This window comes from Cyprinus carpio, chromosome B6, assembly GCF_018340385.1.
Source record: "Cyprinus carpio isolate SPL01 chromosome B6, ASM1834038v1, whole genome shotgun sequence".
In the NCBI taxonomy this organism is placed as follows: domain Eukaryota; kingdom Metazoa; phylum Chordata; class Actinopteri; order Cypriniformes; family Cyprinidae; genus Cyprinus; species Cyprinus carpio.
In genome coordinates, this window is record NC_056602.1 from 22,715,615 (window position 1) to 22,740,365 (window position 24,751).

At 36.3% G+C, this 24,751-nt stretch overlaps 1 protein-coding gene across 1 annotated transcript; it reads left to right on the forward strand.

Annotated features, from left to right (window-relative positions):
• The first annotated feature begins 9,455 nt into the window (after positions 1 to 9,455).
• On the forward strand, positions 9,456 to 24,651 carry LOC109091491 (semaphorin-3F-like). The gene is made up of 16 exons (XM_042726329.1): positions 9,456 to 9,497; positions 9,682 to 9,744; positions 10,268 to 10,387; positions 12,441 to 12,534; positions 12,673 to 12,792; positions 13,622 to 13,761; positions 14,776 to 14,890; positions 19,028 to 19,097; positions 20,460 to 20,604; positions 20,720 to 20,942; positions 21,334 to 21,422; positions 21,639 to 21,680; positions 21,912 to 22,069; positions 22,164 to 22,231; positions 22,372 to 22,505; positions 23,567 to 24,651. Exons 1-16 carry the CDS (start codon positions 9,456 to 9,458, stop codon positions 23,999 to 24,001), a joined length of 2,058 nt encoding a protein of 685 aa, XP_042582263.1. The 3' UTR covers positions 24,002 to 24,651.
• Positions 24,652 to 24,751: the final 100 nt, after the last annotated feature.

Here is a 24,751-nt window from a genome sequence, read left to right on the forward strand (position 1 = left end):
TACTGTATTTTTGATCAATTAAAATCCAGGCTTTTTTCAAAAACAAAACTTTTGAGCCGGGAATGTAGATAGTTCTTAATGCATATTTGAAACGTAATTATTAATGCTGAAAATGAAGGTTAATGATAATGTTATATTATACTGTAAACATGTGGGTTACACTTTATTTTAAGGTGTCCTTATTACAGTATAATTATACATTTAATTACTGAGTAATATTAATTAACTACATGTTCTTACTGCATGGTTAGGGTTAAAATGAGGGTTTGGCTTAGGGTTACTTGCATGTCGGATACTTATGCATAATTTATTGTTATTATAATAGTAAGTACATGTAACGTGTAACAAGGACACCTTAAAATAAAGTGTTACCAAAATGTGTAAAAGTTGTACCTTTAATAGTAAAACATCTTGTCACTGGGGCAGTACACTTGAAGCTTTGTAAAAGCTTTTATAAACATTCCGTACCATATTTATTTTCTTACATGTAACACAAAAGAACATATTTAGCAGAATGTCAACTCACACTTATTGTTATTCCGGACCAGATTGATTTTCTTACATGTAACACAAAAGAACATATTTAGCAGAATGTCTGTGTTCTTTTATTCAATAGAATAAAAATCTTAAAAAAGAAGGTGTGAAATGATGAAAGATTGAATAATGATAAAGATAGAAACAGGAAGCACAGTAAACACTTGACACCATCAGTAAGATGAGGAGGAGAAATTGCACTCCAAATTCTCATGGACACATACATGGAATGATTGAATGTAAATTGAGGGTAAATTAGTTTAGAGCGACATTAAGGTATGCAGACCAAGACTTTTCATTTGTGCATGAACTATCCCTTTAAAACCACTGCCTGTCCCTGATTTTTACTGCATTCACAGTGAAGCCAAAGACAGAGGTGAAAGGAACTCAATGAATGAGTGCACCACAACGGCCAAATCAAAGCTTAGAGGCTCTCTCACACACTCCTAATCAGCAGGCGAGCAGTGGCTGCCGCTTTCAGATGCTTGTTTCTCGCCTGTCACATGCCGTTAAGGTCTTCTGCTTGGTTACGGGTCGCTATGACTATTCACTCCCGGCATGACCTGTCCTTTGTTTCCAAGCAACAGAGGTCAAGTGGATGTGTGCTGAGTATCCAGTAGGCAACCCACTGACCCCACATTTAATGACCCTGGCTGGAGTTTTAGTTAGTGCTAGTGTGTATGATAACCTTTGTGACCTCTTGACCCTGATCTAGCTAACCGGCGTAGCCATTGTGTGTTGAGTGGTTTTGCGGTGTCAGAGAGACGGACACCAAACTAAAGCACAATAGAGTGGTGAAAAGACTGCTTTTCACACTCTAGCAGGTTAATTTAAAATAATAGGATACTGAGTAAACAAAAAGTGTTTGCTTTCTTTCTTCCTTAGTTTTATTGAAAATGCTTCTTGAAATTCCTGAGATACCCCTGTCTCTGGGAATTTGTAATGTGGTACGCAGTAATTCACATCAGATCAGAATCCAGATCAGAATCTCTTTTCTTTAAGGTCTCATGCATCTCTTGTGACAGACATGTGCAATTAATACATGAGAGCATTGAAATCAGGATACAAGATTGCATGTCACAGCCACAGCCTTCTACAAAAATCATAAGACCTGTTCTCAGCAATAGCGAATTTGCAATCCCTGTATAAATAGCTCAATAGGAATGCTCTATAATACATAGTAAATAAATGTTTTTAGCTTCCTTAAGCTAGATACTATTAAAAAAAACATAAATAAGTGAAGAAGAATTATCTTTAACACCTGCATTTACTTTCTTCTTTATTTAACACTCTCACCTGACCCAGAACAAGTAGCAGAAGATAGAAAGATCTAGAGATGAAAGTGTGAAAGTAAGAGAGATTAAATGAGAAGGATCAGAATTATCCATCATCTCTTTCCTGGTATGTAGATACAAACTCACTGAAAAAAAGAATCCGAGGAAAACCGGAGGCAAAATGAAAGTCCAGCCTGATGTACTTAAAATTGAAGTTATGTTCTCTGAATTGTTTTGATGTTTTGTTATTTCTATTGTTTTTGAAGTGCCACTAACATGATGGTGTGAAACGCAGGCGGGAGGACCGATCTGGTGTTGAAATGCATTAAAAAGGAAAAAGATTAAAGGAGAGAAGGAAACAAACAGATCTCTGATTGCGCTTCTCGTTGGAATGCTCATTGAAAGATCTGCCGCAACCATCAGATTTGCCAATATGATAACACTGAACAGGAAGAGGAGCTGCGCTTATCTGTGTCTGTTTGTTGACAACTTCTTTTATAACGAACCATCCCAGAGATATCAGATGATAGTGAGATAAACACCTCAAGGTCTTCTAACACGTTTGCGTGTTTGAGTGTAGAGTGGAAGCTAATCAGGGTCATCAGACAAGGCTATGTTGGATGCATGCATGGAGAAATGGGGTTTTTTTGGTCACGAAAACTCAGAAAAGCTTGTTATGAATGGACTTGCCTCACATAATTTCACAGCATTATACCTATTTAGCCAGCTTAATTGAATTTATGCTTCTCAACAGCAAGATTTAGCACACCAACAATATGATGCAACTTAAAAAAGATCAGAAATGTAACATTTTTTTGTGCTGCTTAAGGGAAATTACTGCAAAAGCTGCATTATTTTGAAAACAGCTTAGCTGCTAACAAGCTGTTGACAATTATACCTAAATTGTAAGCGTCGCTACTTTTATTTTGTTTCTCCACAACACTGACTAGCATTGTTTTTCACACATTGGTTCCCACACTTTATGTTTAACACTTGAAAAGGAGTGCTACAGTTTGTTTAACTGTTCGCCAAGGCTAAGCCTGATTCTTCAAGAACATTAAGTGATACGAATCAATAATCTGAGGTGTTGTATTTGGCTATGTTCTTGTACATAAGACAAAATGAGAAAAGTCAGGGCCTACCAGACATACCATACATGATAGACTGTCACATCAAATCCTGATGTAAAATAAATAGGGCTAACTATAGTATATTATGGACTGTGATCTTGTGAAAACACATTCTGACATCTTTAATAAGCTCTTTAAACTAGAGCAAGGACTTTGGGTCATTGCACCAAATGGAGCCGTGGCCTGTTAATTATTACCACATTTCTGCTGCTTGTCTGCTGTTTGTGAAAAGGGAGAAATAAAGAGTTTTCAGAAATAATTCACTGTAGGATCACATGGGTCAGGGTAACACGTGGTGCTCGATTTGTCGCTGAGTGTGCGCCTGTTTCTGTGAGCGTGATCTATGACCCTCACTCTCACTGAAACTGTGGGCCAAAGCAAACAGGGGCTCCCACCAATCCCTGAGGGGAGACTCCCAACCGTAGAGATTCACACACCCCCATCTCCTCCTCTCTTTCTTCATCTTTGCTATATTGGTTCTCTTATTCCTACTATGTTCTTTCAATTCATCACTCTTCTCCCCAATTCACTCTTTTTTGTCTTTATTCTCATATGCTTTATAAGTTCTCCTTAGATGAGTAGCATTTCCCCTAGACTACCGCCGAAATGCCTGGTTATGAATGTACAGTGGCCCCAAAAGAATTTGGTCACTAATGCCACAAACATTTTTATGTCTTTGCAGTATATATACATTTTATTTTATATATTTTTATTATAACATTTTATTATAATATTGTATTATTAAATTATTTTATTATATTTTATATATATATATATTATATATAATATATATATATATATATATATATATATATATATATATATATATATATATATATATTTGTCATATTATTATTGATTCAGTGTTCAGATGTCCTTTAAGTGTCTTTGTTGGTTTTTATTTTATTTTATTTTATTTTATTTTATTTTATTTTATTTTATTTTATTTTATTTTATTTTATTTTATTATACATTATTTTATTTTATTATTCAGTAAAACACTATTCAATCAGAACATTTCACAAAAAGGCTGTTAAAAATATGAAACAATAAATGTAATGTTCAAAATTAACACTTTCCAGTTGTCAAATTTTGTGGAACATTATTACAATGAACACTGGTGGTTATTCTGCTGGCAGCTGTATTAATTTAAGTGAAACTGGATACATGGTTTGATATGTGACTTGAATGTCCAAAAGTATATATTATTAAATATGTCTTGTAAAAATCAGGCAGTGCATTTTCAGTTTTGTATGCAAAGTCACTCTAAGTGTAAGTTTTGTACGCAAAATCACCCTTTCACACTGCATGTTGGTCCCAAAAAATTGCCGGAAAATTGCCAGATAGCCTTCAGTGTGAATGCAAACATGTCCCGGGATTGATCCCAGGTTGGGGACTTAGTAACATTGCCGGGAACAGTCCCGGAATGAGCTCTGTGTGAACAAAAGCCATAACCAATGCCATATAGGGTGTGTCGTAGTGATGACGCACTTCAAAAGGTTGATCTGCCTTCAAAACACCTCTTTTTACCAGGTGTTTTGAAGGCAGATCAACGTTCGCAACGAAAAAATATGTGCAAACTGTAATGAAGCAGAGATCAGTTAGCTCCTCACTATCTGCGATGAAGATGAAATCGTTCGCCAGCTTAAGTGAAAGTTAACGTGCCTAGCGTTTTCGTCTTGTACATTACACATCACATCTTGATGTCACGTGTCACTGCAGGACCTTTACGGGTTGTGTGTGAACACGTACAGATTCCGGGACATTACTGGCAGTGTGAAAGGGGCATGCCGGGACACATTACCCGTGTATTTTCCGGAATCGCACTGTGAAAAGAATGAAAGCAGAATAGTGTGAAATGGGGCTTAACTGTGAAAGTTTAAACATAGTGAAATGATTTACAATAAGCGCTTATCAGTAAAAGAGCTTATCAGTATATTTTTTATCAAATTCACAAAGAATGAAAGTGAAAGTAAATTTGGAGGTCAGATGTGACTGTGTGGATGCTTCAAGTACGGGTCTTCAAATGCTTTGAAAGCTGCTTTTCTAAACCTTTCCATTTATTTACAGGCCCCACTTAAAAAACCAAAGTGAAGTTACTTGCCACATACATATACTATATGAGATACAATATATGTGTATAAAATGTTGCTTAACTGTTTAAATGCTACTTGGAGCCGCTTTGTTTATGTATATATTGAGTTGCAGATTAAATATGTCCCTCATGATTTCTGAAATAGTAGACTACCTCTATCATACACTCGGCAAGTTGTAAGTTTGTTTGCCCTTATTTGTCATAAGATTTTGATGGACAGATGAGAGAGAAAAAAGACATTTTATCTGTGTGGTTTGATTAAATCCTTTGCTTTAATCACCCCGTCCTGTCTTCCCAGAAGATAAGGGTGATGGAGTAATCCTCTGTCAGGGATGAGGGCTGTTAAAACCAATGCCTCATACACATGATGAATGTGAGAGGAAAGTTTTCATTCAGTTAAAGTCACACACACAATTCAATGAGAGCAGACTCCCTCCATCATATTCCGTCCACCGTCCTTCAACCGGTCACTCACATCCATGCGAGCTGTCAAGTGACAGCCCTTTGAAGCCAAGAGATAAGAGCTAATCTTCAAGTGATCATTTAGATGGACAGCTGAAGGTAAAGCTCAATCTCTGAAGATAAAGTTATATGTTTGTGTGTATATGTAAGATTAAATTTAGTTGGCTCTGCAGACAGTAGATACTAAAGTAGTACTAAAAACTAGTTGCTCCAGATGTCTTTCAAGTGTCTTTGCTTGTTTTATATCTCTTTTAAAATAAGTAGTTCTTACATTTTTAGTAAGTTATAGAACTTCTGAACTAAATTGGCCTTGCATTAAGAACTTGTTCTCTGACACAAGCCAGTTCAAATCAGTTTTCAGATCTAAAATGTTATTGTGTTTTACTGTGCCAGTACATAACTTGCTATCAATAAAAAAGAAGCTATTTTCTTTATAGAGATTGTTACTAGATTGCATTATTAGTGATGGCAAAGACACATAGACTTGGTTGAGAACTTGTTAGAACATGGCGGACCTGCCCTTGTGCTTAATTAAACCCTGAAATGAAAGAGATGAGGAATTCTAGCTATGTGCCAGGAATGCCCACACAGGTAAATGAGCTTTTATGTTATCTGCGGTCCCGTGCTAAATCTCTTTGTATAAGAGTGGAGTAGATTGTGTCTTCTGATAGAACATTCATATACTGGTACTTTGCAGAGTCGGGTGCTTCTCTATGGCTGGCACATTCCACTACGTTACCAAACTTCCAAGCAGAATGTTCTGCCGAGCTTGACTGTTGGATCTTGTTATAAAATTATTATTTTAAAATAAACTCTTTCCTGTCATAAATAAGTCCATTTCTTTTTGAGATGTTTAGGGAAAGTAAAATTGGAGACGTTATTATGTCATTTTTGTCTAACGGAAAATTAGGGAGTTTGGTGAGAAAATGATATACTGTGTTTTATTTATACGTATTGTTCGAATTTCATAAATTATCATTATTGCTATACAAACCACAAACAATTACCAAGTCAAAAAAGTAAGCCTAAGCTGCATTTAATCTATTTTCAACGTGTTTTTGTAACATCTATGTAGTCATCATGTTCTTAGGGTTGTATTACAGACCATTTAGTTTATTTTTGAAAAACTTTGATGGCACTTTTCCATCCTTTGGGCCTTGAGCAATCAAAAATTATGTCTTTTTAAACGTGGTTACGTGGTCTGGTGTCTCTTTTCAGTTGAGAGTTGCAAATTTGACCTTGGGCTGCTAAGTGTAAGCATGTGCTTCAGACTTTTAGCACAGATCTGTTTCACAATAGAATGGGGGATTGTTACAGTAAGATTTGGAATTGCAATTGTGCTTGGCCAATCTTTCCTGTATATGCTTTGCCAGCTATCTGCAATGAATTATTTCTTCCTCCACCATCCACCATTCTAAAGTTGATTCTCAAGTAGACCTTATCAGAGACAGAAGCCAATATGTTGTCCTTATATTCTTCAAAGGTTTCCTTCAGCTTGCTCTGCAATAGTGGAACATCTGACATACTGTAGTCCTCTGTTGTCATCCAAAGGGATGGTGCTGTGAACTCTATGAACCATATTGGGCCATGATATCTAATATCACGAGAATTAAGGAATCAAAACATTATAGTTCAATATGAAAAATGGATATTAATTTTGAGGTTTGCTAAAATTACATGTAACGGTGTTTTAAAATTATTAGTGTCTTTGAAGACCAACTTTAAGTGAGTGTTAGATTGCCAAAAGCTAATCTAAATAGAGAAATAAAGAAAAAAAGCATGCATAGTTAATATTCAGCATCACTGAAATCCATCAAAGTCTCTCACAGACCACATGCTGTACTCAGTTTCCAACAAAGGGAACCAAGCTTGTTGGGGAAGAGGAAAATAAAGTGTGACACTCCAGTATTGGTAGTAGAATTTAAATATAAGACTCGGGAGGCCCCATGAGATCTCTCAGAGAGCCAAAAATCCTCAAGAAATCCACCCTGTAAAAACAGGACTGTAACAATAATAATAACAAAGGACATAGGAATGTAGCCAGGGCACTGAACCTCAGGGAAACACTCCAGACTGGTCATATCCATACAGCTGGACAGATGCTGTTATACTGAGGAACTACTGTGACTTGGCAACATTTGTGGTGTTTGGATTAATTGTATGTGATTCCTTGTAGAGTTTGTGGATTTGGAGCGTGGCTATGCATCCAATTGAAAACCTATTATATTTAATACATCTTTGGAGGTGTCTGTAAGCGTTCCGGCTGCTTCTTTTATTTTGCTTTCATTATCTTTAATGTTCATAGTCCTAAAGAGTTGCAATTCACTTATTGCACTGACAAGTCCATATGTTCCGTATGAATTTTCAGAAACACTGTGAGTAAAACAAATGGGGAATAAAACACTGCGACCAACAGTCCAGAGAAGCATAACAGTCCTATGCTGAAGAGTCCCATCTGCTAATTCACCATAACCCAACAATGGCTTAAACACTGATATGCAATTACATGACCAGTGGCAGAACTATGTTACGAAAGATTTTCTTTTTCCCTTGTTTGTGTGTCACTTTACATAAAAGAAAAAACATGAAACTACTCTTTCAATCTGTCCTGTTTAGTAAAACAAACTGGGCTCAACTCGACGGACTAACAGAACACTGATTTTCTCCTTAGATTCAGTTACACAATACAGATTGCAACAAACCAAACTATAATCAAGGCTTGGCAGTATAAAACTGGTCAGTAGATTAGGATGACTGATGTTTGTGTCTTTCTCCTTAGATTCCAGGACGTGGGAAACTATATTGTCCTATGCTGAGCATTCTTTGGGGGTTGGGTTCATAGTAGGCTGTGTTATGTATCCATTTAGTTAAATCTGTTTTGCACATGCATCGCCACAGAGTGACAGTTTCTGTCTCGTTCAGAGCACAGCTCAGTGTGGCCCAGGCACGGCGCCATGATTCCGGTTTTGGATGGGCCAGTTGGGTGGGCAAGTATAGCCAGGCTATTTATTACTGTTATATAACCCTTGGTGCTCTTTAAATATTTTGTTTGCATTGTTAAAAGTTTCGGTGCATACAATGACCAAAAGAAGAGCGCTTTGGAATCTCCATTACGCATTCATACTGCGTTTCCCGATAACATTGGTCTCTTAGCGCGCTACGAACTCCTTCAGGTATAACTTAACTAAAGGTATACTACCACTAAAGTATACCATTGCTAGGCGTCTTCAGGGGTATCATCCTCCACTGAGACCTGCAACAGAAGAGCGCCTTGTTGAAGACTCCATTGTGTTCAGGGGTATTTATAACTTAACTCCACTACCTCGTCGCGAGGCATGTGGAAACGCTGGCGCCCTTGGAACGGCGCTGTTTTTGGTAAAACATTTTTGACGACTTTGGTTTTGTTTTATGCTCTTTTTTAAAAGATATTCGTTTTGCAGAAATTGACAATTTTGATCAATGTTTTAGCGCCCATATTTACTAATAAGAATATAATATAGCAGGGCACTTAGTGTAATTGACAAAAAAAAAATTTTTTGCTACCTAAAAGTTAATAATAATTTGTGTCAAATTGTCTACCCTTGGAAATATAAAACGCATTTTTTTTTGTCTGGACTCCTTTTTGTGAGTATATAAACACTTTACAATAAAAAATGCATGTACTGAATATTTCAAGTTTTTACTGCAAATAAATGCGACTCTTTCAATCTTGAATCACTGATCACATTATCTCATAATAAAATACAAAATCGCTGAATGAATGTCTACTGGAACAGTGGCACAGATCACTTCATGCCTTTCTTTTTGATCCTCAACTCGAGCGAATCACTACAGAGTCTGTACGTCTTCTTCGTATGGACGTTTTGAACTGGGTCACCGCAATGAATGAAATGCGCATGTAGTACCCCTGGAACGAATGAATGATGATCTGCAAGGAATTTTTCCTACAGAATATCACAAATGTCACTAGACCTGAACGACATCAACAAAGAGCCCCTCATAGTAAGATTGAAACCCTTTATAACGATCGCGTTAGTTACTGTACATATACAGATTGCAAAATCAAACCAAACTTCTGTATATATCAAGGCTATGGCAGTATAAATGGCAGAGGAGGACTGAGTGTGTCCTCTCAGGAAAAGACATCAATGTAAGAATCGACTGATGTTTGTGTCTTTCTCCTTAGATTCACTGGCCTGTGGCTCCTCAGAGGAGGACTGAGTGTGTCCTCTCAGGAAAAGACATCAATGTAAGAATCCACAATTTGCATATTCTTTTCTGCTATATTTATCAAAGTTTGATGTCAGAAAGATTTTTTTAAGGAAATGAATTACTTTAATTCAGAAAGAACGCATTAAATCAATCCAAAGTGACAAAGATACATAAGATTTATTTCAAACAAATGTTGTTCTTTTGATCTTTCTGTTCATCACGTTTTATTTCGAAATATATTAAAATACTTTTTTTTGTAATATTTCATAATGTTACTGTTTTATAGAAAGCATAGGATTTTTTTTTTCCAACACCAATATTCTGAATGGTAGTATGGTAGTATGTAAATATAATATATTTTTAATATTCTCTGTGTTTATTTTATAGGTGCCATTTTTCTCTCGCTTTCTCATAGTTTTAATATTGGTGCATCACTACTAATTACCACAATCATTGTAAATCCTAAAGTAGTTATTCCAACATGGGCATGTCAATATCCATCTGAAAGTATCATTTCGCCTTGACAGCATCACTGATATCATTCTGTACTGTATCAACAGGGCGAGTGTGGTAATTTCATCCGTCTAATCGAGCCATGGAACAGGACTCACCTGTATGTGTGTGGAACGGGAGCTTACAACCCCATCTGTACCTATGTGGACAGAGGCCAAAGGGCACAGGTAAACTGTCATTCACAGATGACCCGCTACCATTTGCAGGTCAAGGGTTCAAACGGTTGGCTACCTTAGTCAAAAGGTATTATTTCATTAGAGAGGAATGCTTCTCCACCCTGGAACAAACAGGATAATCTTTACCACCTGCATGTCTTTTGACTCTGTTACTTCAAAAAGTCCTAGTGTTTAGGAGGGTAACTGCATTTAAATATAGTCCTAATTTCACCTCCCTTCTTTCCCATGACCATGTCCCATCATTAACCACTCTCCATAAGAACATCATTCAAAATGGTCTGAGATCACATTGAAAATCTGGAAAGTTTTTTTACTTTAAATTGTAAACTGGAAGAAGAGATCTAAAAGAAATTGAAATGTATAATGAAAATGTATTTAAAATTATGTGCTATTTCTAGGACACTTTCCAAACATAAGCACATTTTTGACATTGATCATGTGAACTTTTTTCCACTCACATGCTGATTAAATAATTTGCAATTAATAAAAAACAATTATTAAAATGTTATTATGAAATTAGCATTTTCACTAGTGGTCTCAGGCTTTTGGATCATACTGCATTTGTTCACCTTTAATGGGGTTCTGCAATATGCATGTGTTTTTTTTTTCATACGCAAATGCAATTTTCATGTGTTAACAAGGGCTTGCAGCATGTGCATGTTTTAGACAACTTCATATATACTCATCTTCTTTGTCCACTATTGATACACCAAACTGCAGCCTTTATTCTAGCATCTAAACACCTTCTTGTTTGGACACAGCCTTGGCCATTCTCGTGGGTCCTAAATGAATGAATAGAAACAGGTCTTTATTGAGGCACACACCTTGTTTTATAGGGCATGCTCCAAGATCAGATGCCTCGTGTGGGAGGCCGAACCAATCGAGCCGCAGACCCTAGTGCTTCGCCAGAACCATACGCACCCAAGGTGGGAAATTAACTCTTCAGTGGGATTGAGGTCCTTTTTGTACTTTATTTTGGACTTTCTTAAGATGCACTTTCAAGATATGGTTTTTACTTAGAAGTGTAAGGAAAGGTTCTGTTCTCACAGTATTTGGATTTTCAACAGCTGGTTTCCTCAGCCGCTAAAGGCGTTGAGAGAAACAGCAGAGGAACTGTTGTCTTTAGAGCTTGTCTTTCTCAAGTTTGCCTACACTTGTCCAGAGCCTGCCTTTGGCACTGAAATCTAGCAGAACATGCACAGATTACTCCCACACCCACACTCCATCATGCTTGAAAGTGATTAGTCAGCAGAAAATTTATCGGTGGCTTATATTACATTTGTGGTGTGCGTGTAAAGCTTAGAAAGTACAAAGGTTCCAAAAACTTTTTGTTTATTATCCAAAACAAGTCTTTCGTTGAGACTTGAACTTGCTGATATATTCTTTGTGGCATGTTGTAGACTCTTTAGATGTCCTTCTACATTTCTGCTTAGATTTTAGTTAATGTGTTAATTCATTTTTAGATGTTTCCCAGTTGCTGTGCATTAATAATACTGTTTTACATCTGTGTGACTGTAGATGAAATGCAAAATGCATGGAGTGAAGTGGACCATTAGCTCGAAGAGATTTAGTTTTTCTAAATACCAGAATTTAATAGTTGTCACTAACCCAACAGAACCATATAGACTATTTTAGATTCATATGTTGAGAAGCTGATTGTGAGAAACTGTTCATTTTCTTTGGCAACTACCAGGAGACTTGGAAACTTAGGATTATGCCATTAATTTCTTTCTTCTGGGCAGTTTTACACTAGCTGCCTTTTGTCACATGGCAAGATATTGGTGTTGGCATTAGACAGTTATATGAGACGCCAACATTTAAAAAACAAACAATAAGTTACCTAAAGATATTTTAATTTATTTTACAACATCAAATAGTTTGTTGTTTTCATTTATCCCAGTGAACCTGTGTGCATTTCACTTCCTGGCTATACCTTAAACACTGGAAACTTAAAGTATCTAAGTAAGCTGAGAATCAATACTGCTCATCTAATGTGATCTATTGCGCTGTCATTAATGAAACCTTCATGCTTTCCCTGTTCCAGGAATACATTTTCCGACTGGAGCCTGGTAAAGTAGATTCTGGGAAAGGGAAATGCCCCTTTGACCCCAAACTAAACAGTGTCTCAGCTCTGATAAGTACGTACCCTTTCATTGCTGTCATACTACTATTAGAAAATATACAAAACATAATTTCTTTTGTTTCAGACTCGGATGAGCTCATTTTTCTCAAGTTTATCTGTCCTTATCTCCTTTATGCTCACTCTGTTTTGGCAGACGGCCAGTTGTACGCCGCCGTCTACATCGATTTTATGGGAACAGACTCGGCCATCTTTCGCACGTTGGGAAAACACACGGCCATGAGGACTGACCAGTATAACTCCCGCTGGCTCCACGGTACACACAAAATTTTTGAACCATGGCGTATCACCAAGACAAAGTTCTTTGTTTAGTGGGGAGAAGTGCCAAAGATGAATATTCAACATTGACCCTTCATCTTACCTCCTGCAAACCAACCTCATATCTCATACACTTTTGCAAAAAACAAACAAAAAAACAATACCCCTCAAGCAATTACTGCTTAGTTATACTCAATCCTTGACCCTTGTTATAATCCCTGACTATATTATAGCTGTGATTCCACTAGTTATCATTTTTATTTAGTTTTATATTTTCTGAAATGTATTTAACTATATTTAGTATTACTGTATTAGTATTATTAATATTTATATACCTGCCCTTAAATGCCACATAAAAGACAGGTTCATATACTTTTGCAAGCTCACTCTATTATATTTATTTTGATTAACAAAAATATTTTTTTCCCTGCCAATTTTATCTAATAGTTTGATCTTTGAATGTTTTAGACTGGATTTCCCTTGTTTTACATGTGACTCCTTGACTCAGATTCTTATTTCAGTTTTGCCTTTTTGCTCACAAGTGTCCACTGTGATAACCATCACAAATTTCATACAGATGTCTTACATGTGAACTGTTCAGTGTAGTGAATGAAAGGATAGACTAACAGAGAGAGAGGTCATCGCATTAAACGCATCGCATTAGTTGCACTTTCTAGTGAATGCTATTTAATATTATCCATTTGCTGTCCTTTTTATTTTCTCTTTGCTTTTTGCTCCAACCATAATTTATCTCTTTTGCTGTTCCCAAACTATAATTCATCTCTTTTGCTGTTTCCCTTCCTCTCCTTTTTTTCTTTTTCTTTTAGATCCAACATTCGTCCACGCTCAGCTCATCCCTGATAGTGCAGAAAAGAATGACGACAAGCTGTATTTCTTCTTTCGTGAGAAGGCCTCTGAGATGGGACAGACTCCCATGGCTCAGTCTAGGATTGGCAGGATTTGCTTGGTGAGACATTTTCTTAACCTTTGTCTGATATTCCATTAAAAAAATATCTACACATGCTAAAAGGCATTATTCATTTATTCACCCTCATGTTGTTCTAAACCCGTGTGACTTTCTTTTTCCATTATATATTAAACAAGAAATTTCTAAGAATTTGCTTATGTTTTTCCATGCAGTTACAAAGAATGAGGACTAGATTTTAAGCTTAAAAAAAGAATGACTGAGTAATTCACAAAAACGCCAAATAGAGCTGGGGCGGATATCAGGAATTTTAAGGTTTCTTGAAATTTGACTTTAAATATGGTCTTGTGGACTTTTTATGTGCTTTTGCATCATTTTTGAAGCTTGAAAAAGCTCCTGTCCCCATTTATTGTAACTATACAGGAAAGACAGACAAGGACATTCTTCAAAAAAATCATAGTTTGCGTTCCATGGAAGGAAGTCATATGAGTTTGGAATGACATGAGGGTGACTAAATGTTAACATAATCCCATTCATTGTTCTTTTAAGCACTGCAATAGTATACATCTTACAAATATTGGGTGTTCCTGTGCTGAACATGATGCTTAAGAAATCATATCCATGCAGGACAGAACTGTTGACTGACAGATCCTCGGGATCCATCATTGTCCAATGCCTCCTACATGAGCAACCGCTTGTTTCTTGGTTATTTTTTGCTGTTCTAATGTGAATCAAAGAAGCATGTTTGTAATGTGTGGGTAGCTGCTGGCGGCTGGTCACTGGGCATCGCTCCGTCTCATTATTGAAGTTGGCTGCTGTCCACAGCAGATGGGGCTGAGCAGTGCTCAAAGCCAATGTTTACAACCCAGTCACAGCCAGTTAATGCAAACCCACAGAAATAGCCCTGAGAGAAGGACAGATACTGATGTAAAGCAATGGCTTAATTTCACACATACAGACTGTCAAGGTGTCCATCAAATCAAACTTTACAGCTAGAATTTGTGTTGTGTCTAACAGTGAATCTTTATGGCTAACGTGACCTCACTTCCTCTACAGAATGATGATGGAGGACACTGCTGTCTGGTGAATAAGTGGAGTACCTTCCTGAAGGCTCGGCTCATCTGCTCTGTGACTGGCTCTGATGGCATTGAGACACATTTCGATGAGCTTCGTAAGTCTCTCTTTTAGCTGAGCCATAAATTTCCTGTGACTTGATCATTTCTGATGTTGATTACTGACATTTGATCTTGATTAGATATCTTTAGATCAGCATGCTGTACAATATTAAGTCAGATTTACTTTTGTTAAGTCAGAAAATGCTATTTTTAAAGCCCATTTTTAATTGTCCTCTTTGACTGTTTAAATTTAGTAGGACAGGACATTTTATATTAAATACAAGCAGTCCAAGAGGATAGTTCTATATAGTTGTGGTACCATAGTGAATTACTGGTGTGATCAGATAAAACAATAGTACTTTTGAATATATTAAACATAATATAATTTGAGTTTTTTATATATGGTAAATATCAATTTTTTTTTTTTTACTTTTTTTTGTAGGTGTAATATCATAGTAAGCTGATATATACCATAATGTCATAATGCCCCCTTATAAAAAATACTGAGGCAGTACCATAGTAAAGTGATGTTTCATTAGATAAACTATAATTTTAAAATATTTTAAATATACCATTGTACTATAATTTATGGTTTTTATCCTTTAAAAAACCAAAAAAACAATCCAAATACCACATTACTTTTACCTTTTTACCTTTTCATAAGTGTAATACTGTGGTACATTTATACAAACAAACATACCTACACAAAAAAAAAAATTACTTTGTACCAACCAAAATAAATAGCAACAACAAACAAAAAAAAGCAACTTTTCAATTTTTTAAGTATACCATATTACTATAAGTATACCATATTACTATAATTAGATTTTTGTATTATTATTATTATTTGATACATGTCCAAAATACCATGGTAATACAGTAATACTTTTCTGTCAGAGTATTTAACAAAACATTATGTACAAAAAGAACTGTATGGTAATGCTATAGTACTTTGTATTGCAATTTATGATTTTTTTAAACGGTACCCCATGGCACTTCCAAGAATACCATAGTACTAGCATGGTACACGGCCAAAAACATGGTATTGTCATAGTACATGTCTAAGACAAACATAATAGTACAAAGACACTTTTTGTTAGAGTGCTGATTATTTGATAAATCTTTCCATCTAATTCAGATATCTTGGGGACATTTTATGTTCTGTGATTCTGTGGAGATTTACAAAACATGAAATAAAACCGTTTGATTGACTCCATATATACAGTGAGGTGTTCACCCAAGGTACATTCTATTCAGTTCTGTTCTGTTCATTTTCACGGTATACTTGCTGAAATAAGAGGCCTCTTATTTCAGGATAGGGCATGATATAGCTCATTTGTGGAAACCGCTCATGTCTGATGGTTCAATGGATATGTCTCTCCAGAGGGTATAACTTGGAAAAAGTAATTTCCTCTCTTTCCTGTATGTGCAGCGTGTAGCATTTGTGCTTAAGCGTAAAGTGCCACAAGGGCCTGTGAGAAATCTATAGAGGCAAGCAGTTCTGAGTATGAAATTGAAGTTCATGTAGAGCTTAAAATGACAAATTGGGCTTTTAAAAACTGCCTGAAAATTGCTTTTTTTTGTGGTTCTATACATGATTGTGCATTTATGTGCACATGTGTGAGGTAACACATGCATGTAAGCTGCATCTTAACAGGCTTACACAAAATGGAGTCTTTCCCCGTGTGGGAGAGTTTGATTGACAGGACTGAATAGGATTGGCTGACAAACCAGCTGTAACAGCCTCTGCCACTCTTCAGAGGCAAATGAATGTAAACGCATGAATGCTGGAATTTTATTGCTTTTGCAATGTGCATAAATTGAGTAAGCGGTCGTTCTATGTTTGCTTCATTTCACAGCTTCCATAACATAGCGCACAAGGTACCCTCAGGACTCCTTTCTTCGTTTCTCTTTCTCACTTGGTTGGTCATTCTCCCTCGCTCTGCCACTGTGTTTGAGGAATGAACTTGTCAGTGGAGTTTTTGACTAGATGTTTTCCCTTTTCCTCAGAGGGGCAGTGAGGTTTTATGGGTTGTTTTTTGTGGCTTGGCAAGAGCGAGATTCATTTGCTGTAGTCTGGGATTTTCCCTCAGCACTTGATTACTTAGTCCGTTTAGCCGTGACTATCTGTCTGAGGTCATCTTCATTCCGTTCTTGATGGGACATCTGTCTATGCTTTTACCACTTGCCATCCTTATTCCCTAAACTATCTGAGTCTCCTTTTGTTTTCTTTCCTTCTGCCCCTTTTTTAACCTTCTTCTAGGTACCTCTGACTCCCATCCACCTTACACTGTCCTTCAAGTAAAACGTTGATGGTGCTCAACTGCTCTTACAATGAAGCCCCCCCAAAAATGGTCCCATTCTGCACGTTATACTCCCAATGGCCTTTTTCCATCTTTTACGTTTTGGCTAGCAGACTGGTCCTTTGTGGTTAATTTGTGTCGAAACAAGCTGGAGAATTTTGGAGAGCGAGACAAAGACAGAGAGGAACAGTGAGAGGGAAAGATTGTTTTGTGTGATGTAACTGAACGGCGATAGATTTGATGACTTGCCACATACACTCACAGACTTTTGGCTTTTCATGGTCAATGCTGATATGAAGCTGCAGAAATGTTGGAGTCACTGGCGGTGATAAACTGAGCTGCAAAAATAATGACTTATTTCAAACATGTTTCTTAAACAATCCACCTGTCTTCCATTATTAAAAAAAAAAAAGATCCATAACCAAACATTTGTTTAGCCATTGTTGCTATACCAAATAACTGTATGCTTAGACAAGTAATGCTTAAAATTAATTAGTGGAATTAAAAAAAAGTAAATTTCAATGCTTTCATGTCTGTTCTCAAAATATATTTGTTCGGTCACACAAGAATTTCCATTCAATTTGCCAAACATTTGCATTTTCTCACAAAAGTATTGCATTCCAAGAATAAAGTTTGCATTTGTTGCTAAAGCTTTTAAATATAGTTTTACTTCTCACCTCATATTATTTCTATCACAAAAGTTTTGTGAGCAAACACACAGTTTCTTGGGGGAACGTAGCAATGTGATATTTGGCCTCCCTTCTCATTTTTATTCCACCACCATGTCCCTTTAGGGGATCAGTAGAAAACAGCATGCCAGAGGTGCCTGAATGGAATACGATTTCTAGAGAATTTTCTAAGTGTGCTAATCTTTCCCGAAACCCCTTGTGTAACAAGGGACACTTTGTGACTGTTCTCTTTTGACTTTTTCAGAGCAAAAGTAGTAAGGAAGGCAATACCCAAAGCTGCTTAAACAGTTTTAAATATAAAAAACTTAAACTCAAAGGTGCTTAAAGCCATTAGCCGTTTTGCTAACTTCATCTAACAGTTAGCATCTGCATTAGACAATATCTACTTCATCCCCCCATCCTTGAACTACACACCCCAAACTCTGCCTTCCAAATACTTGTTAGCTAACCAGGTATCACCAAATATAAGCAATACAAGAGCGTTCTCTGACTGGCTACATATTTTGATGATTTGTAAAAAGGGGGAGCCACTTTCTGTCTCTTTTTTTGCTGTATCCCTAGCCTATAGCTGTCACAGAGACACATGTGATTTCTAAAGACCCCTATCCCTACTGAAAAAAAAACAAACAAAAAAAAAACAATCATCACAGAATTTGTAATGGCTTTTACAGGTTTTAATGGAAATTGTACTGGTTTTAATGGGAACTGTAATGGTGCCTATTAGTCGTTAATGGTTGGTCGCCTTCTATTGGTGGCTTGTTAAAACCACTAAATCCTAATGGAATATGTCCCAAAACACACTACAGGAAACCATTTAATAGTTTAATGGTTAAAAGTTGATGGTTTGTAATGTGTGTAATGTTACTATTTGTAGTGGAAACCATTAGAATTTCTGTGATGCTGTTTTTTCAGCAGGGATTTCAGTGATATCTGTCAGGTAGTGACATTTTATCTTTTAAATTTTATCTCTTATCTCTTACTTTAAATTTAGCTAGATGCTAAATGTAGCTAGCTGCTATGCAACTAAGCAACTTGTGGTATCAAGACACAATCAGGTGTTGTTATATAATATAATATCTCATTACATACTCGTTGTCTTACTACTTAGAAGTATGTCACCAACAAAGTACACACTTTAGTATGTGAATTTGCTCAATTGTTTTCAAATCCAGGATCTAAAGTAATTCAATCTTTCTTTCAGGGGACGTGTACATCCAGAAAACCCAAGACACCAAGAATCCCGTCATCTACGGCGTCTTCTCCGTGTCTGGGTGCGTAAGTTCAGGACGGTCTCTCCCCAAATTCGAGATCCAATCCTCACTTCTCCTCGACGCCTCTTACTAATCAGGCCGCTTATCAGATTGGCAAGGGAGCTTGAATAGATTTGCTTTCATATTCACACTCCAGTTGCCCACGGGGCAACACCCCCATTTCTCCGCTGCTGAAGACTGTTTCTAACATACTGAATAACAAGTGTTTGGCAGGCTTCACAGACAGTAGTCCTCCAACAGCACAAAGGAAGGAGCTTTTCTGTGAATCTGAGATGTGATATTCTCATAAGGACTTATCTACATAATACCACTGCTATCAGATGCAGTTAGAAGAGGATATTCGTGCACGCTAAAATATTATACAACTGGCCTCAGAGGGAGCTGTCAACATTTTAGATGAGGTTCACATGCTAATCATCTAGTGTAAATACACAAGGCTGTGTGTGTGTTAGAGCAATTCACAGTCTCGCTGTAGATTTCAGATCAAATCGGCGAAGCCCTCAGGCTCTGTCTGAGCTCTTTAAACCCAAAAGCACCATTCTTGGTGATAATAGTGAAAACTCTCCATCAACTGCAAGTGATTTCACAGCTCTATCTGTCCCTCTGTCTCTTGTTTCTCTCTCTCTCTCTGTATCTGTATTAGTGTTAATTTGATAAACTGCATTCTCTAGTCATATTTTGTCTGTAATACAGACAGTTGGGTCCAAAAGCGTAAGATCAAGAGAGGATTTTTCCATAACAAATTGTATTGTCAGCATATATATTCGAGAATTGAACTGAGTCTTAATATTTGGTTTGTCCTCCTTTTGCTTTAATTCCAATATGCACTAAAGTTTGCATGAACCTTGTGCAAAGGACTTCACATGCTTACTGTCACAAATTACTTTATTTGATTAGTGACCTAGTAATGGTCCATAATCTTATGTATTTCTTAATGTCATTATAGGGCATAACCTTCCTCTGTTTTATATATTTCAAAATCCTGAAACCTTGATCATTTCCAAGTTTAAATTAGATTTTGAATAGCATATTTTCAATGTGGTCTGACTTTTGGATCCCACTGTGTTTCTGAGTGAAAAAAACAAACAAAAAACAAATGTTGGCTGAGGCTTGATTTTAACCTGTAGGAATTGTATTATGGATTGTGACATTACATACAGTACAGATGGTTATAGTGGTCAGCAGATTTTCATAAAGACAACTGTATTTTATTTCACGGACATATAATGTATATATAGATATATTTTACTTTGTTTATCAATATTCCATTCTCTGTGTGACAAGGCCTGTGTGGTCCAATATGGTGTCTACCACCACTCTTTTTGTTTTAATGCATGGATTCTTCTCTTTCTGCATCTCTAGGTCTGTGTTTAAAGGTTCAGCAGTATGTGTGTATTCAATGGCTGATGTTCGCATGGTCTTCAATGGTCCTTTCGCTCATAAGGAAGGGCCAAACTACCAGTGGGTTGCCTACCAGGGTAAAATTCCTTACCCCAGACCAGGAACAGTAAGTGTCATTAGTAAAATTTAATACATTATATAAAGACAATGTTAAATAATCTTAGATTGCTGGAAAAAAAAAGAAAGAAAAAAGAAACTCAATTTTATCCCTGTGATTTCAGTGTCCAGGAGGGACGTTCACCCCCAACATGAAGTCTACTAAAGATTATCCTGATGAGGTTATCAACTTCATGCGCAACCATCCGACCATGTTCAATGCCGTTTATCCAGTCCACAAGCGCCCCCTAGTGGTCCGTACTAATGTGGATTATGAGTTCACCACCATCACGGTGGACCAAGTGGCTGCAGCTGATGGCAACTATGAAGTTCTTTTCTTGGGAACAGGTGAACTCGCTACACATCTCCACATAGACATAGTCTTGTTATGTTATGTTTTATATTTAGTTTCTACAGAAACATTATGCATACTCTAGTGTCTAAAAGTCTGGGACCACGTTGAAATTTGGGATTCAAAATCTGATTTTAATTTATAAGTAAACACAGTGGTTTAAAAAAAATAATAATTGTATGGAAAATGTGTAATAATTTAGAACTGCAAATTTGTAACACTTAATATTTTAATGCTTTTGTACACAACAAAGCAGCTCTAGATCTATAAATGCAATCTAGTACAGTTATTGTCTTTTTCTGTTTTAATAGCTCTTAAGTAAATTTCATTCTTTATAAAATTATATGTTATAAATATTTCTGACTCCTCTATTCTGGTCATTTACAGATAGAGGGACAATTCAGAAAGTGATTGTCCTGCCAAGAGATGATCTACAGACTGAAGAGCTGGTTCTGGAAGAGGTTGAGGTCTTCAGAGTAAGATCGTTTTTTATGTTCCCATTACACTTTGTGACAACACATTGAGAACAATATACTGTTTGTTTGTTTGTTTTTTTAATTAAAATGTATATTTTATCTTATTATATTTCATAAAATTCAAAAACATAGTTTATTTGTATTATATCATATTATTTTATATTTTTATATTTATTTTTTCAATAAAAAATAACTAAAATTCTTTTCATATTACAGGTTCCAACTCCAATCACTACTATGAAAATTTCTCCAAAACGGGTAAGTTGCACATCATTTACTGTATGATTCAGAACTTTAAAAACAAATTTTGAAATATTAATAGCGATAATACTAAGTACCGTTTTAAAGCAGGAATTATTTAAATTTCTTTAAGCAGACAGTTTTATGCAATGACGAGGAATATCTGTCATCGTGGGATTTTTTGAATCCCAAGTATATGATGTATTTTGAATGAAACCTTTCTTTTATTTTTCCTGTCTTCCTGTGTAGCAACAGCTGTATGTAAGTTCAGTGGTGGGCGTCACTCATCTGGCGCTGCACAGGTGTGATGTGTACGGAGAGGCCTGTGCTGACTGCTGCTTGGCCAGAGACCCTTACTGTGCCTGGGATGGAAAGTCCTGCTCTCGCTACTCAGCAAACCAAAAAAGGTTAGAGTTGCATGTGTGTAAATGTCTTTATTGTTGGATCATTATACTTAAAATATAACTTACAAGATTTGTTTTCCTCCTCTGAATCTTGTAGGCGGAGTCGGAGGCAAGATGTGAAGTATGGCAACCCTATAAGACAATGCAGGGGCTATAATTCCAATGGTGAGGAAGCTAAAAATACACTTAGTGTTAAGATTTTTTAGTCTTAAGATTAGATTGAAAACATATTTTGGAAGAGGTAAGAGAGCTCCTTTTGATTTTGGTTATTGTTTTAGAGAGTATTTTGTTTTAATTCCTGCCAGCCAATAAGAACACGTTGGAGACAGTGCAGTATGGGGTAGAGGGAAGCACAGCCTTCCTGGAGTGCCAGGCCAGATCTCCTCATGTGTCAATCAAGTGGCATTTCCAGAAGGAGAACAGTGACAGGAGGAGAGAGGTATGTGTGACAGAATTTTATGCCATAATTGATGTAATGTTAAAGCAATATCCTGAATGTTTTGAATTTTAATAATGCATTAACTACCATAGATATTATTTGCTTAATATAATCCTGTACACTACTGGTCAAATATTTGGAATAATTAAGATTTTGAATGTTTTTGAAAGATGTCTCTTGTGCTCACCAAGGCTGCATTTATTTTCTGAAAAATACCAAAAAATAGGAATATTGTGAAATATTATTACAATTTAAAATGACATTTTTCTATTTTGATAAATTTTAAAGTGTAATTTATTCCTGTGATGCAAAGCTGAATTTTCAGCAGCCGTCACATGATTCTTAGGAAATCATTCTGATGTGCTGATTTGCTGCTCAAGAAAATTTCTTCTTAGTAATAATGCTGAAAACAGTTTTTGCTGCTTATTGTTTTTGTGGAAACAGTAAAACATTCTACAGGTTTTCTTTGATGAATAGAAAGTTTTTTTTTTCAGAGTAGAATAGTATTTTAAAAATAGAAATCTTGTGTAAAATTATAAATGTCTTTTTTTACTTTTGATCAAATCAGCGAATGGTGGTCATTTCCAAACAAATATTAAGCAGAAAAAAAATTATAATTATATGATAATTGATTGCTATAAGAAATCTTTCCAAATAAGCATATTAGAATGATTTATGAAGGATGATGTGACACTAAAGACCGAAATAATGGATGCTAAAAATATATCTTTGTCATCACAGGAGAAAATTTAATTTTAAAATAGACAAGTCATATTTCACAATATTATGTTTTTTTTTTATGAATGAAAAAAAAAATAGCGTATGAAACTTCTTTCAAAAACATAAAAAATTGAATAAAAAAATATATATATATATTTCCCGTTTGCAGTTATAGCCGTGATGTGCTTTATTCTATAAATCAAATATTACAAAACAGCATTTAATTATTTGAAATTGATCAATGAAAAATAAAACAATTAATAATGACCAGTTACATGAAAAATCCCTTTTGACATCAATGTACATTTTAACCTTTTTTCTAACAACCTAATGTATTTCAGATCCGTTCTGATGGACGCGTTGTTCGTACGGAGCAGGGTCTCCTTCTGCGTTCTCTCCAGCTCTCTGACGGAGGGGTTTACCAGTGCACCTCCACCGAGAAGAACTTCAAGCACACGCTGGTCAAACTTCAGCTGGTGGTCCTTTCCGCCCGCACTGTCAACACCATCCAGACCGAATCGACCGCTCCCGCCGTGCCGCCTCTCCAGTCCAGCACCTGGACGCCCAGCGCAGAGCAATACAAAGACCTGCTGACCATCCTCAGCCAGCCAGAGATGGGCCTCATCAACCAGTACTGCCAGGACTACTGGCAGATGGGGGACGACCCCGCAGCTCACGCACACAAGAAGAAGGACCTCAAGGAAGTACAGAAGGACCTCCGGAAGCCACGAAACAGGAGACACCACCAGGAGCAGAGCAGCATGGCTGAGACATGAGACGGAAAAACATCCCACTCCATCCAAATGAACGAGACTCGAGGTTGACCTCAAAGTCTTTGACTACCATTACACACAAGCGTATATCCGCAACCATTATGACCGAGGAGAAAATAAACAATACGTTTTTGAAAATTCATAGTATTTATTGTAGGCTGTACATAGTAAGATTCTGTGGATATCTTTGTATGGAAATAGAGCAAAAAATAGAAAGACGATTCAAAAAGTTTTGTGTATAGATCTGTGCAAATATTTTGTTATCATTGTTACTTTTCTTCCAATATATTTATTACAACGGTATTCGCATAATAACACACCATGTGACTGTTATCATAAAACTTTATGTACATACCACTAACCGGATAGTTGGAATCTCTTGATGGACAGTTTGACTGCACTTGATGTTTTGATACCAGAGGAAAGATGGGACTGAAGCCGTTGTTCTTTTTTAGCCAAGCACGTGTTCTCATTCTGCAGATGTACGGATATAGAATTTCTACATATATTTGGTGCATCTGAGTATTCTGTGACCTCTCAAAAGACTTTGAAAAACACTTTATTATCATCAGAAACTCATCTTTTAATCTTCTTGATCTTCCATATGTTGCTATGCTAATGTGTGTTAAATATAAAGTCGTTTCTGTGTGTTATATGTTTGGTTTATTATTGATTACAGCCTCCTGTACAATATGTACATCACTTTTTTTTTGTTCTTTTCATTTATATAAATATGTACTATTGCACGCAAAA